This window comes from Montipora foliosa, chromosome 1 (assembly GCF_036669935.1).
Source record: "Montipora foliosa isolate CH-2021 chromosome 1, ASM3666993v2, whole genome shotgun sequence".
NCBI classification, from domain to species: domain Eukaryota; kingdom Metazoa; phylum Cnidaria; class Anthozoa; order Scleractinia; family Acroporidae; genus Montipora; species Montipora foliosa.
Genome location: NC_090869.1, coordinates 23,014,804 through 23,027,303, shown reverse-complemented (window position 1 = coordinate 23,027,303; position 12,500 = coordinate 23,014,804). Strand labels below are relative to the sequence as shown.

Here is a 12,500-nt window from a genome sequence, read left to right as displayed (position 1 = left end):
TTCTCTATCTTTCTGTGCATGGCTGGGAGCTGTCTTGGTTTCTGCACTTCTTCTATACGGTAAGGTTAACAGTCAAAGTTAGTACGGTAAGAGTCAATGAAGTGCACCAATGAAATAAAACTTTTGGCCAGTTTGAAATGTTCCATCAAGTAACACTTTTTGTGGTTAGAAAAGAACTCTTAAGGTCCAGAACAGACAAAAAATGGAATTGTTTAGTTACTGGGGCTGCAACAAGTAATGCCACAAGCTTTGTATTAAAACTTCTATCATAATGGCACTTAATTTTCTATCAGTAAACCAAACACTTGTGAGCTACTCTCAGGAGTTTTGCTGGACAGTTGAAAAAATGTCCCCTAACAGTGAGTGAGCTCTAAAGTTCTACAATACATCAACTTTGTCTGACTTCTAGATAAATCACCGTAACTGCTCTAATTTGCTCTATGACATTTCTGCTGTATGAATACACCCACCAAAAATAGCAGCAGGATAGATGGATGCTTGTTAGTACTTTCAAAGTTGTATTTCACTGGGGTTGTGAGTATTAGGCTTCCAAGTTGAAGCCATGGGTAAAACCTCTCCTACATGTTTACCTCAAAACAATTGGTGTTACTGGAACAACTAACTGGGGCTTGATCTTGGGGACCTTCCTATCAACTGGACAACCATCAGAGACACTGGACGCTGAAGAACATGTCGATGATGTAGAGGATGTGGACATGTTTCTCAGTCGAGCTGACCTTCTTACAGACTCTTTGCGTTCACGTTTCCTTAAAAACAAAAATACATGTAATACTGACTGTTGGATTTTCTTCCATTAAATATCATTCCTATTTAGGTTCAATCAAATTCTTTATTTTAAAAACGATACATGTAATATTCAAAGCTAAAAGCTTGTGGGGTCGTTTCTCTAAGGAATTACAAGAATTTACAACTTGTCTAAAACCTAAGATGTACATGTACATTTAAATAAGGTTAAAATGTTTTAAAGTTCAACTTTGTAGGTGTTATGTATAAACAAAATCTTCCGATCTAAAAATGCAGGTGGAAGCAGATGGCACTTTAAAAGTAAAATTCTTAAAATTGTCAAATAATCTCAGTTTCCACTTGATACTCCCATAACGAGTGAAATTAACTAATTTGCGGTGTTTGCTTGTCAAGGAGTTCCTGAGCAGCGCACCTCTGTGCGCTAAAGAGTCTTTCATATAGCGGGTGTTAAAACATGGGATGGATAGTGAATCTGGTACTCGTGACACGTAACCTACAGTCCGTTTTGATAATTATGTGTTCAGATACAGGGTCTGGCAGTCGTTCGTGGTACGCTTCATCGATACAAATAAATATTGCAGATTTGTAGTGAGACTTAAGGTTACACCCCTGCGCTTGGCTCCATGTCATTAGGAAAGTTAAAAATAAGTCTAGCTGCTTCTGCAATGAAGCCGTTCCAAAGACTTATTCAGAAGAATTTTGCTGTTACAGCATGAGCCCCATAAGACGACTCAGACCATAGGTCAACAACGGCAGGATCACTGCTCCCTTGTCTCCAGTATAATTTTCAATCTATTTGTGCATATCTACAGGTCTTATTATTCATTCAAACAAACAGGGAAGAAAGGCAAACAATAGTTTGCGTCATGGTTGAAAGAAATTAACTTGCTGGAGTATTCATTGCATCACCATTATGATCACCTCAATCAGTTGTGTTCAATGGAAGGATCTGAGCTTACCAGTGATGTCAGATTAACCATTAAAAAAGCATGGAGGGTGGGGGGGGGGGGGGGGTTTACATTTTTTAAGTTATTATAATTTGAAAGGGGAGGTCTAGTTTTCATGTGAAATTTATTTGGGGGTACAGCTTTGATACACTACACATTTTTAGAAACCACTGCCCACCACCTCGAGACGTAATAAATGCTTGGTCCCTTACCGGTCTAAGCAACGGTTTCAGAACGGAAAGCTTTCAGTTATTGAACAAAGATTTGGGACTCAAGAATGTTCAAACAAACTTAAATATATATTAATACAGTAATTTAAATCTATTAACGTACGTACTGCTAGCTACCTGGGATGATAATTTGCTCGAAGCATGGTAATGCACTAACCACAGGTTAAGTAGTATCAGAAAGTCTGGTTCGTGCAAACTAAGCTCGAGCAACAAGGCGCGCCAGTTCATTTAATTTTTTCTTAACAAGAAGCGCTTGGCAAAATAAACCCTCCCTTATTCGCGTTAAGTCTGATGGTAAAATGGGCAGAAAACAATTATTCTCTTGGATAAGATTATGACGGTGTTACAGAACAATATATAAGCTGTGATACCTTTTGGCTTGACTTCGTGAACCGCTGTCGATGTTCTTGGTTTCTCCTTTCATGACAACCGGCGGAGCAGCTGAAGCTTTTGAAACCCACGCTGCCAACGAAGTAACAACATTTTTGGGAGGCTGCTTTTTCGGGACAAACTCTTTTGTCTCATCCTTCGTTGCCTTTTTCTCCTGTTCTGATGTATTTACTGTGGAAACATTTTCATCTGGAATTTCCGAGACAACCACGTTGTCATGATGAACCACGTCTTTAGGTTCCTGAAACAATTCATTTGTATCTTGATCTGTTGCGTTTGCGATTGCAACTCCACCTTCATCAGCTGCCTTCAGATCTGTCAACGAAGAGAAGTTTATAATTTTTGTAAAATATATTTCAATCTGAAATGTGTTCCTCATAGAATACAGCAGACTTACCAAACCATTTATCAGCGTCGGGATCCAGTTGCTGTGCCGTGAAGTCCACAAACTGAGGCGCATCATACTCGTAATCTGGATCGATCTCTGAGTTCATGATCTATCGCTACAACTATTATACTCTCGGGATAGCGAATTCTACTGCGAAAAAATGATGAAAATAAACAGAGAACCTCGGCAGTGCCACCTTACAGGGGTCGTTAGATTTGAAACTGACCGCTCCAAACTGACGCTTTTTAAGACGCTTTACCATTGGCTAGTTTTCTGGTTCTTTTATAAAAGGTCATCATTTCCATATTAGGATATTATCGTTAAACATGGCGGCGATTTTTTGGTGCCTACAGGACTTTTCAAAATTTCTTTGCAGAAACGATAAAGTTTGGGATAAATATTTTACGAACAGTATTGTAAGATGTTGAAAAGGTAAGTGAGGCCACTGGAAAATTAGAACCGTCTAAATTAATTGAGCGCAGAAATTTCGCTTTTCATTAAAAAAGCTTAAATAAAAGAAGCATAATAATAATATTGTCTTTCATATTGGCTTAATAATTGACCCCTTTCAGTTAATTCCCAATCTGGAGGACAAAACAATAAGATTTTCTTGCATTTGAAAGGTTTGTTTCTCTCAGAGGACAGAACAACCATTGCTTTGGCCTCCAGATTGGGAATTACTGAAATGGGTTTATATATAGGGAAGATATCTGTTTACAAACATTGCTTTTGTTATTCAAACGTTCCAGCCACAGGAACAAAAGACCCTTTACTTCGACAGCCAATGAGTCTCTGGTTGGCTCATTAATGACAATAGGTGACATCAACAATATCTTCCCTATAGTCTGTTTATATCCCCATCTGCTATGGGTTTATATATTGAACTTGCAAAATGACCAGTTCCCAGTTGGTTTAATAGCTCAACTGGTAAGGCACTCTGAACCATATTGCTAAGGTCAGGGATTAAATCTCATTCAATCCTATTTATTTATTCAAATATGGTTGGTTTGTGTCATACAATTTTGCAAATGTCACATTTTGCAAGTGCTGTTATGACCATTGCAAAGCAGGACAATCTGCACGTAAGTTTCCAAAAGTTAAAGAAGCAGCAGTGGGTTAAATTTGTTCAAGTCAATTCACTAACTTTTGTTTTGTTTGACAACTCGTGTGCAGAATGAAATGTTTGACACATACAATAAATTTGATGGTCAAAACTCATTTTGATATTTTCTGTGTAAATATGCAGTTCCTTCCACCAATTTGGGCCTCAGTCATCCAGTGTATTTGCTTTAATTCTGTGATTAATGAACATCATCTGGTTCAGTAACAAACCGTAAACTTTACAACTGCCGCCGTCAAAGCTTGGACATGTGCAAAACCATGAAATTGTCCCTTTAAGATCAAGAATAAAAGAGTACAAAAGAGCTTTCTTCTCAGGAGATAAGAATTCCCCAATGGCTCAACATTCCATGAAGAACAATCACGAAATTGACCTTGACAGCGTGAAGATTGGTAACTACTGATCCCAGTGGTCACTAACATCACTTTTAGCAGCATGACATTCTACAGTAACAATCACTTGCACATTCCTCAATCCTGACATGTATAAGTTCCTAGCTAATTCCAAGTGACATTTTCACATTTTAAAAAGCATCTCTGTGAATGCCAACAATTATTGGTGACAAAGGTTGCAGTATTTCAACCGAAACGTCCATTTTAGTCAGTGACAACAAGTTTTTTAATCACGTTTTGACTGTTCTCTTGATGCATAAAATCTTCTCATAGGATTGACAGAAAAAGTTGCACATGCATGCCAACAATACAAAGTTGTCAGTAAAAGCCATTTTTGACTGAAAACAGTTAATGTAAAACCATTTTGACAGTGCTTCTCTAAAGACCCACTTCTTAAATGTACAAAAAAGTCAGTTAAGGAACGTAATCCCTGGATTTGTGACCTAATCTTGCTCTGGGCAGGGGCATCTATTGTGTCAACTGTGTAACAAGCACTACAGCTTAAACGTCTTCAAACAGTTTTGCAGATTACATGTAGTCACAGAAAGCCCCATGGTAAAAGGATGTACACTGTACTTCACTTCACCTCAGTTGAAGTTATGAATTATTGCCTACAGTGTTAAGATCAATCAGTATCAATTTTTGGTCTCTAGTTTCAGGTGACAGTTATGAGCAGGGACCCCTTAAAACTCCTGCCTTTTGATGTTGCTAAAGTGAGAGCTCAAGATGTTGTCGTGGTGGTGGCAGTTCTTGCTGCAACGTTTCTCTTCCGAGCTCCAAATGTTTGGGAGTTGAAGCCCTCGTGGCAGCTTTACATCACCTCTGATGCAAGTCAAACTCCAGGAAGAAATAACTTGTAAGCAGAAAGAACTGTTGTAAGCCTTCTTATGATACTCTGTATAGTTAGGTACACTGTACATGTATATGACAATGTGGCTGCTTGCCTCAGCCATCTTCAAACTACCCACTTTTTTTTTCATCATTTTGAACCAGGCCTCTTCCAATAGTCACAGATTTGGATAGTGATGGCCTTAATGGTAAGCTGTTGTTATGACTTGTTTACAGTGCACATGAATAGGAACTCAACGTAAGTGCATTTCAAGACTCATGGGCAAGTGCGGTGTTGAAAGTGCTGTTTGAAAACTTTCAGAACATCACATGTGTCCATAAATCAAGAATTGCACAAGAAAGTTCATACAATTTTATATTTTAATTATTACATACTTAACAAAATTACTCCATCACTGTGTTTCCGTAACAACTTCCATATTAACGATCAAAATGATATATGAAATGAATCGTGTACATGTATTGAACTGCGAATATGAAATCAGGTGAAGCTATGATCCTTGCAGTTATGAATGCAATTTGAGCAATAATTAAATTGCACTGAGAAACCTGAAAAATTCAGGACTTTTTTTTTCAGGCTTCTCTATGCAATTCCTAAAATTGCGTTCATGAGTGCGAGGATCACAGCTTCACTTGATTTCATATTCGCAGTTCAATATATGATTCATTCATATATCATTTCGATCATTGATTCATTCATCATGGAAACATTTGAACCCACAAATGACCAGCTCCCAACATCAGTGGCTTCATAGCTCAGTTGGTTAGAGCGTCGCACCAGCATTGCGAGGTCACGGGTTCAAACCACGCTGAAGTCCTGAATTTTTCAAGCGTCTCTGTACATTTGCTACAATTGTGTTCGTAACTGTAAGGATCATTATAACCTTCAATTAACTTCAGTATTGTACTCTATAACTTTTATTGCACGCTATAACCTATTTATGCATTCATCATTACCAATCAGAAATGCAATATTCTGTTGAGTATATACCCATGTAATTATGGTTTTTAACTTATTTTGCCCTTCATCCTGTCACAGAGGTGATCACTACAATGATGGATTCCAAAATTCAAATTTTGGTGCTTCCTCCTCAGAAAGAAGAAGATGATCTCACTTCTACTCTCCCTCACCTTCATGTGAAGGTAAGCAATTAGACACCCCAGGGATGGTACTTTAAGCAACTTTGTGTCAGACTTCTGGCAGTCCCTTTACTCAGACTTCTATGTCGGTTGAGCTGGGTGCTTTTAGTCACTCATGTTTTTTCAAGGGTGCAATTGAGACAAAGATTTGAAAGAGTCTTAAGGTTATGGGGAGCTCTACCTCCTTCCTCAAGCCTCACTCAGCCATTTTTCTGATTGCGTGACAAAACGGGATCACTCATCAAGTTTGTAACTCAACTGGCCTAAAAGGCACTAATAGCAGGTTACTTTTGAGTAGACTCCTCTTGAAATAAAATATCACTTCGATAACAGTTATGTTGTTCTACTGATTTGTGAGCCAGAAGAACATCTGCCTGTGAAGCTACATTGCTGGTGACTGTAATCATCAGATGACCTGGTTTTACATAGGAAGTTTTTATGAAATAAATAAATGGAATGGGGTTAAATTTATTTTTGCCTTGCACACTGATTTTGTAGCAGTTTGATTTTAATTAATAGTAATAATAACAATAATAATAATAATAATAATATAAATAAATAATAATCATCATCATCATTATCATCATCATCATAATCATAATCTCTTTATTCAAGTCTCAAGGTTATTTAGTCAAGCACGAGCGCTTCACTAATTGGGCAGACTACAAATCAACGTAAATCAGATCAAATTAAATTAATTAAGGTAATTCCCTTGAAATTGTTCTGCTATCAAACTTTTTTGGAAACTTGGCATAATTAACATTCATGATATGAACATTAAAAAAATGCAATAAAAAAATGGGGTCACCGTGCTTGTTTACGCGTCAGCAGGCTTTTAAATGGGGTATTTTTACTGTTTTCACGTTAAAAATTCGAATCACCTTCATACAGAATTAAGTCTTGGTTACTTCAAAGACACAAAATTTTATTTTGAAAATAAAGCTTCAATCTTTTATTTACATAAGCAGTAATGCTTCATTTACGCCGACTTTGATTCCCTGGTTGTGGGAATATTGCACTTTTTGGGACAGTTCCGTGGTTAGCTTGAAGTCCTCGCTGTGGGTAAAATACACCCAGTACGGAACTGTTTTCCACAAAAAATTCATGTTCTACTATCAAACTTTTTTTCTTCTTCAAATATGTTCTTTATTAGACTGTTCTTAGCAAATACCTGAAAAAAAAAATCGGGGGTCACCGTGCTCGTTTGAGAGAAAAGGAGCATTTATTTCGCTGTCGGGTTTAGTTTGAGTGAAATCTCTTGCGTTTTGTATGCGCACGTGCTCATGTGCGCGCGCTAATGATGCGAAAATCGTGCGCAGTAGGGATGCGCAATGCAATACTAAGGAATTACCTTAAATGTTGGTTTTTGAGGAGAGAGGAAAACTGGAGTACCCGGGAAAAAAACCTCTTGGAGCAGAGTAGAAAACGAACAAAGTCAACCCCCAATATATGGCATCGAATCCAGGAATCGATCCCCGGCTACTTTGGTGGAAGGCAAGTGCTCTCACCACTGTACCAGCCCTGCTCCCCTGCCATTAACCCATAATGAACTGTTTCCAATACCTTGGTAGGCAGAAGCTGTGCTTAGGTCTCACAACGTATCCACATCTGCATTCCCTGTGGCTCTTGGGGCAGGCTGTGACCAAAGGATTACTAATTCCCTTAATATTTGTCATCAGGTATGTAACGATTAATGATGTCATAAATTTGTTCAAGGTTTTGATTATAACCTAGTAGATATAACTACAAGTAGGCACATCCTACCAGCTTTTTTCAGTCAAGGGCACCAAGGAAAGTCATAGTTATTCCGTGGATAAGATGAAAGTTAAAAAAAGGCTATAATTATTGTGATCTTTTGGTATGTACATGTCGATATGTGTTTTGTAAGTGTTTTGCTTTCCAACTAATCAAGTGGAAAAGCACCCCATGACGTATGCCAGATGTGCTGTAGGTGAATACATTTATACAAAGTCGTGATCCACTATAGTCCAGTCATCATGTACATAGCATTTGAGTGATTTAGTTATCCTGTACATAGTATTTAAGCAATTTAATTAAAATGTTCAACAACATAAAGTTTTTAGATCAGATATAAGATTGCCTGAAAACATTTCATTGCAAACTTTTGGACATTTAGTCAGCAAATTTGACATTCTGTTTTTTTTTCTGTTACTAGATTATTGTGGTTGTTACAAATAATGGAGTGGTGCACTGCTTTACTGACCAGCTAGAGCTACTATGGACAGCTGACACATTTGAGGATCAGAGTCCATCTGATTCGCATTATTTCAAGTAAGCTCATCTCAAAATTGATGAAACGTTTTGTTGTAAATAAAGGTGGTACTGTCTGCTTGAGGTCCTTATCCTGACTTTGCAGGTAGGAAGCAAACTGGTATGATCAAGATGAAAAAAACTATGCGATGAGGTGTTGATAATAATAATGATAATGATGATGATGATAATAATTTTTTGTTGCCTGTTTAAGGGAAATTGCCCTACACATTGTGCCGTACTCTCCTGACTTTGGCTTGGTGTTGATTGGAGGGAAACTGGTTAAAGACAAACCACCTGAGGAGCATATGAAGTAATGATATCCTTAATCTGCTTGGTTTTTTTTTTTTGTTTGTTTGTTTTTGTTTTTGTTTTTTTTTTCAATTTACTTTCTCTTTTGGCCCATGCTGTAACAAAGCATTGCAACATACAGTGTATTTGCCTGGCATCAAGTTTTTGTAGGACAATTAATGTCGAACTTGTGTTGGCCAGTAGTCATTGAACAAAAATTGCTGTTGCAAGGTTATCTCGCATGAAATGCAAAATGCTCCAAACGTTTTAGTTCATTTGATTCAGAGGAACTTTTTTTGTGACTTTCAAACGTAAAAGAAACAATGTGCAGAAACATCCTCTTGGACTTTTTGCAAGGATCCCTCTTAGTCTTGTGGCAAGTAGAGTTCGTGATAACAAATTTGTATCATTTCTTTGGACTGATCGGACATAAATAAATATTCTACATTTTCTCCATGTTTATAGTTCAAATATTTTTAATGACTGTATTAATGTATTTATATTTTATAGTTTCTTAATATTTCTATATTTAATATTTATTAAAATATATTATATTTGTTTTATTCTAATCTGTTTTGGGGGTTGCCATATACGAGGATTCAGTTCTTCCCTGGCAGCACCCTTTTTGCGATGTTCTTTGCAAATAGAGTTGTTATAAATAAATAAATAAATAAGGGGTCATGTGAAGATCTTGTCTTGACAAGGACCTCAGGCAAAACATAATACAAAATAATCTCTACTCTTTCGATTCCTGCTTATCGAATTGTTTATTTCACTCTGAATTTTGGTGACACAAAGTTGAGCAGTGACTGGTAACCCTAATTCAATTAAGTATTGCTTTAATTTGATCTCATTCGAGGTTACAGTATTTTTTAAATGCCAAATAATTTAATTTTCACTCAAGGTTTCTTTAATCACTAGACACAGTCATCACCTTAACATGTCCGATGGGCGTTCTGCAGCTGAAGTGGCAAAACTTCCACCAAGACGCGTTCGTCCAGCAAAAATGGTAAATATGAAGATTGCTTCTTGCTCAAACTTTATACTTCAGAACCTAAAACAAAAATTGGACTGGGCCGAGGTACCGTCGGCCAACCAATCAATCAATCCGTAAATCAATACATCAATCGCTCATTCATTCTCTCACTAATTCACTAAGCCAGTTATCCATCCATCTATCCTTCCACACATAAGCGTTTATCAGCTCTTACTTGCTGAGGCTGAGACTTCATATCTTTTCTTCCACAATCACTGGCATGCCGTTTAAAGGCGTAAAATCGCAATTGATTCTTTTTAGTTGATGTTTTTAGAGTTTAGAGGAAAAGGAGCACTTTTCAACATATGCACTGAACAGTAAAACCGGACAAATCCACTGGAAACATGAACCAGGCGACTATGAAGCCAAAAAAAGCTCTCGTGAGGTACAATGTTTGTCTGGATGTAGAAGTTTATGCGGTGAAAAAAAGAGTTTTAATGACTGCTTTATAAACCAAGATGTCTTGCTCAATAGCCCGGTATTGTTTTTCGCGAAGTCCGAGAGGCAACCGAAACTTCATGGAAGTGGAAGCATAGACATTGATGAAAGGGTGGGGTGGGGCTGATGGGAAGACCTTCAATCAGTTTTTCTTCCGTTTTTGCGCAGAAATTGCCCGTATTTTCCTTTTCATGCCTATATGAGTTTGCGAGTTTGCGTGTTGTAGTACGCAGCCTTGTACTACGCAGCCTTGTTGTAAGACGGGACGGGAAACATCTGGTTTGCTCATATGTTTTCGTCTCATTTATTACTTACCTGGTCCTGAAGAGCGATACCTTCCCGCAAAAGGAAAGCTTTACCTCTCTGCATTAGGTGCCTGAAATTTCTTTTACCATGAGTCAGCTTTTGTCAGCAATAAGGTTTCTGTCCGGCGCTGTCAACGCGCAAAACAAAATTCAGGTACCTACTTGCAAACATTTTTGCAAAATGACAGGAGCTGTAAGTCTGCAAACGTTTTGACGATGCTTTATTATTCCTTCAAGGATCTGCTATCTGCCTACCACTTCAAACTGGCTCTTCATTCAAGTGAGTACCACGTGGGCGAAGCTCACTGGAGCATCTACACCGATTCACTAATTGCAACTCTACCATACAGGTGGCAACACCCAGCTGACACTAAGCTGCAGACAGCCCACTTTGTCAAGAGATCACCCTCATCCTCAACTGAAATGAAAGACAAGTAAGTTAGTCAGGCATGTCAAGATATCAAGAAGTCATGCCCAGCCCGTTTTCCAGAGATACTTTCTACAGTTAAAGTTGGTATCATCTGAGTTGATAAATTGAGGATATTACATGGCCGCGCGGAGATACGAAATTTCTTTTCGAGTGTTGAAAAATATTTCACTCGTTCGCTGCGCTCAAGAGAAATTTCGTATCTCCAAGCGGCCATGTAATATTCTATTTATTATATAAACACCAATGAAATACTAAATCGTTCACGAAAGGCATCGAAAGGCGCGATTTTTATATGTAACCATAGCAACAGTGATCTTTTCACGTGTGAAGATATCATGTTTTCGCGCGAAAGCTCACTTGGTATTTCATTGGTGTTTATATAATAAGTCAAGATATTGCTGCGTCCTGACGACAGGGCATTACATAATGATTCTTTTCAGTGATATTGGGCTAGTGTTGGCCCGCGAGCAGGATCTCATTGGCGCCGCGGGACGAGTGGCAAAGAAACGAGCGAAGCGAGCCCGCGATTGGCCTGGCGCGATTTCGCTCGCTGGTTCGTCTCAAACCCCCCGCGGCTTCGCCACTCATTCGCAGAGCGCCAATGAGAGCTTGCTCGCAGGCTAGGTCAGTGTTTCTGTTGCATTTTCATTTGTGTAATTTATTTTTAAACTTATCCCGACGAGAGCCGCAGTAATCGATAGCTGCATGATGAAATTTTCTCTGGGAAGTGAATTTGGATTTTTGTATGCCCTGGTGTTACTCTGGCAAGTCTAGAGATTCGATCAAACAATATGCATCTCGCTTTTTTCTGACTTTGAGTGAGTAGAGTGTCACCTGTACATTCTATTATACGACTGATTTGTTTGAATTTGTATTGCAGGGGAACTTCTGGAAAGTTTCAGCCTCACGCTGGCGAAGGAAAGCCCAACGCAGTTGTCATACATCAGCACAAGTCCATTGAGGTGCTAAACCTCGATTCCGGGCAGCCCCTGTGCACTTACCCCATCTCTAAAGACCATACAAGCGTTGGTGACGTGAACGACGATGACGTCATTGATCACGTGACAGTCTTTTTTTCGTCAGAGCCTGTTCTCCAACCGGACATTATTCCCTGTTCCGCTCTGGTAACGTCAGGTGCCAAAAATTTATTTCGAGGCTCTATTTGTCGCCCAAGTTCAACTTTTGGAAGTTATTTTACCTCAACGACTGAAGAGGATTTTCATTATGAACCAGTTCCCGTTGCTCCGTTGCTTGTTCCAAGTCCTTCAGACAGAAAGGGTATCTTTGGTCATTTGTCGGGGAATAAGTTCAAGCGAGAGAGAATCCGTGGTTTTGACAGCGTATTTGTTATTTCTTCCGGACGGCTGACGAGCTTTGGACCTTATGGAGAATTCAACTGGCAGGTGAGACCACGAACGAGTTGACATCAAGAGAAAAAAAAAATACATGGAAAGGTTGAGTAGGAGATTCCTGACGCCCGTTTCTCAAAACTTCCCCCCGAAAGGCCA

General features: G+C 38.6%; 2 protein-coding genes and 1 non-coding gene across 4 annotated transcripts in view; 2 read left to right on the top strand and 1 right to left on the bottom strand.

Annotated features, from left to right (window-relative positions):
• The window catches only part of LOC137976235 (targeting protein for Xklp2 homolog), a 9,354-nt gene extending 6,397 nt beyond the window's left edge, over positions 1 to 2,957 (bottom strand). The window contains exons 1-4 of the mRNA XM_068823530.1: positions 2,730 to 2,957; positions 2,314 to 2,647; positions 591 to 767; positions 1 to 52 (exon numbers count right to left, since the gene is read on the bottom strand). The exon at positions 1 to 52 is cut by the window's left edge and continues 258 nt beyond it. Coding sequence (XP_068679631.1) covers positions 1 to 52; positions 591 to 767; positions 2,314 to 2,647; positions 2,730 to 2,826 — 660 coding nt within the window. The 5' untranslated portion in view covers positions 2,827 to 2,957. The remainder of the gene's footprint in view (positions 53 to 590; positions 768 to 2,313; positions 2,648 to 2,729) is intronic.
• Positions 2,958 to 3,028: 71 nt separating this feature from the next.
• Positions 3,029 to 12,500, top strand: part of LOC137993606 (uncharacterized) — a 21,026-nt gene continuing 11,554 nt past the window's right edge. Inside the window, exons 1-11 of one of the 2 annotated variants that reach the window (XM_068839560.1) lie at positions 3,029 to 3,152; positions 4,886 to 5,088; positions 5,226 to 5,269; positions 6,121 to 6,224; positions 7,793 to 7,900; positions 8,398 to 8,513; positions 8,707 to 8,805; positions 9,705 to 9,792; positions 10,094 to 10,204; positions 10,800 to 10,996; positions 11,873 to 12,395. In XM_068839560.1, the coding sequence (XP_068695661.1) occupies positions 4,901 to 5,088; positions 5,226 to 5,269; positions 6,121 to 6,224; positions 7,793 to 7,900; positions 8,398 to 8,513; positions 8,707 to 8,805; positions 9,705 to 9,792; positions 10,094 to 10,204; positions 10,800 to 10,996; positions 11,873 to 12,395 (1,578 nt within the window). In that variant the 5' untranslated portion in view covers positions 3,029 to 3,152; positions 4,886 to 4,900. The remainder of the gene's footprint in view (positions 3,153 to 4,885; positions 5,089 to 5,225; positions 5,270 to 6,120; positions 6,225 to 7,792; positions 7,901 to 8,397; positions 8,514 to 8,706; positions 8,806 to 9,704; positions 9,793 to 10,093; positions 10,205 to 10,799; positions 10,997 to 11,872; positions 12,396 to 12,500) is intronic. The other variant, XM_068839569.1, reaches the window with a different exon arrangement.
• Positions 5,827 to 5,899, top strand: Trnaa-agc (transfer RNA alanine (anticodon AGC)). Its single transcript has one exon. It is a non-coding gene; the product is annotated as a tRNA-Ala (tRNA).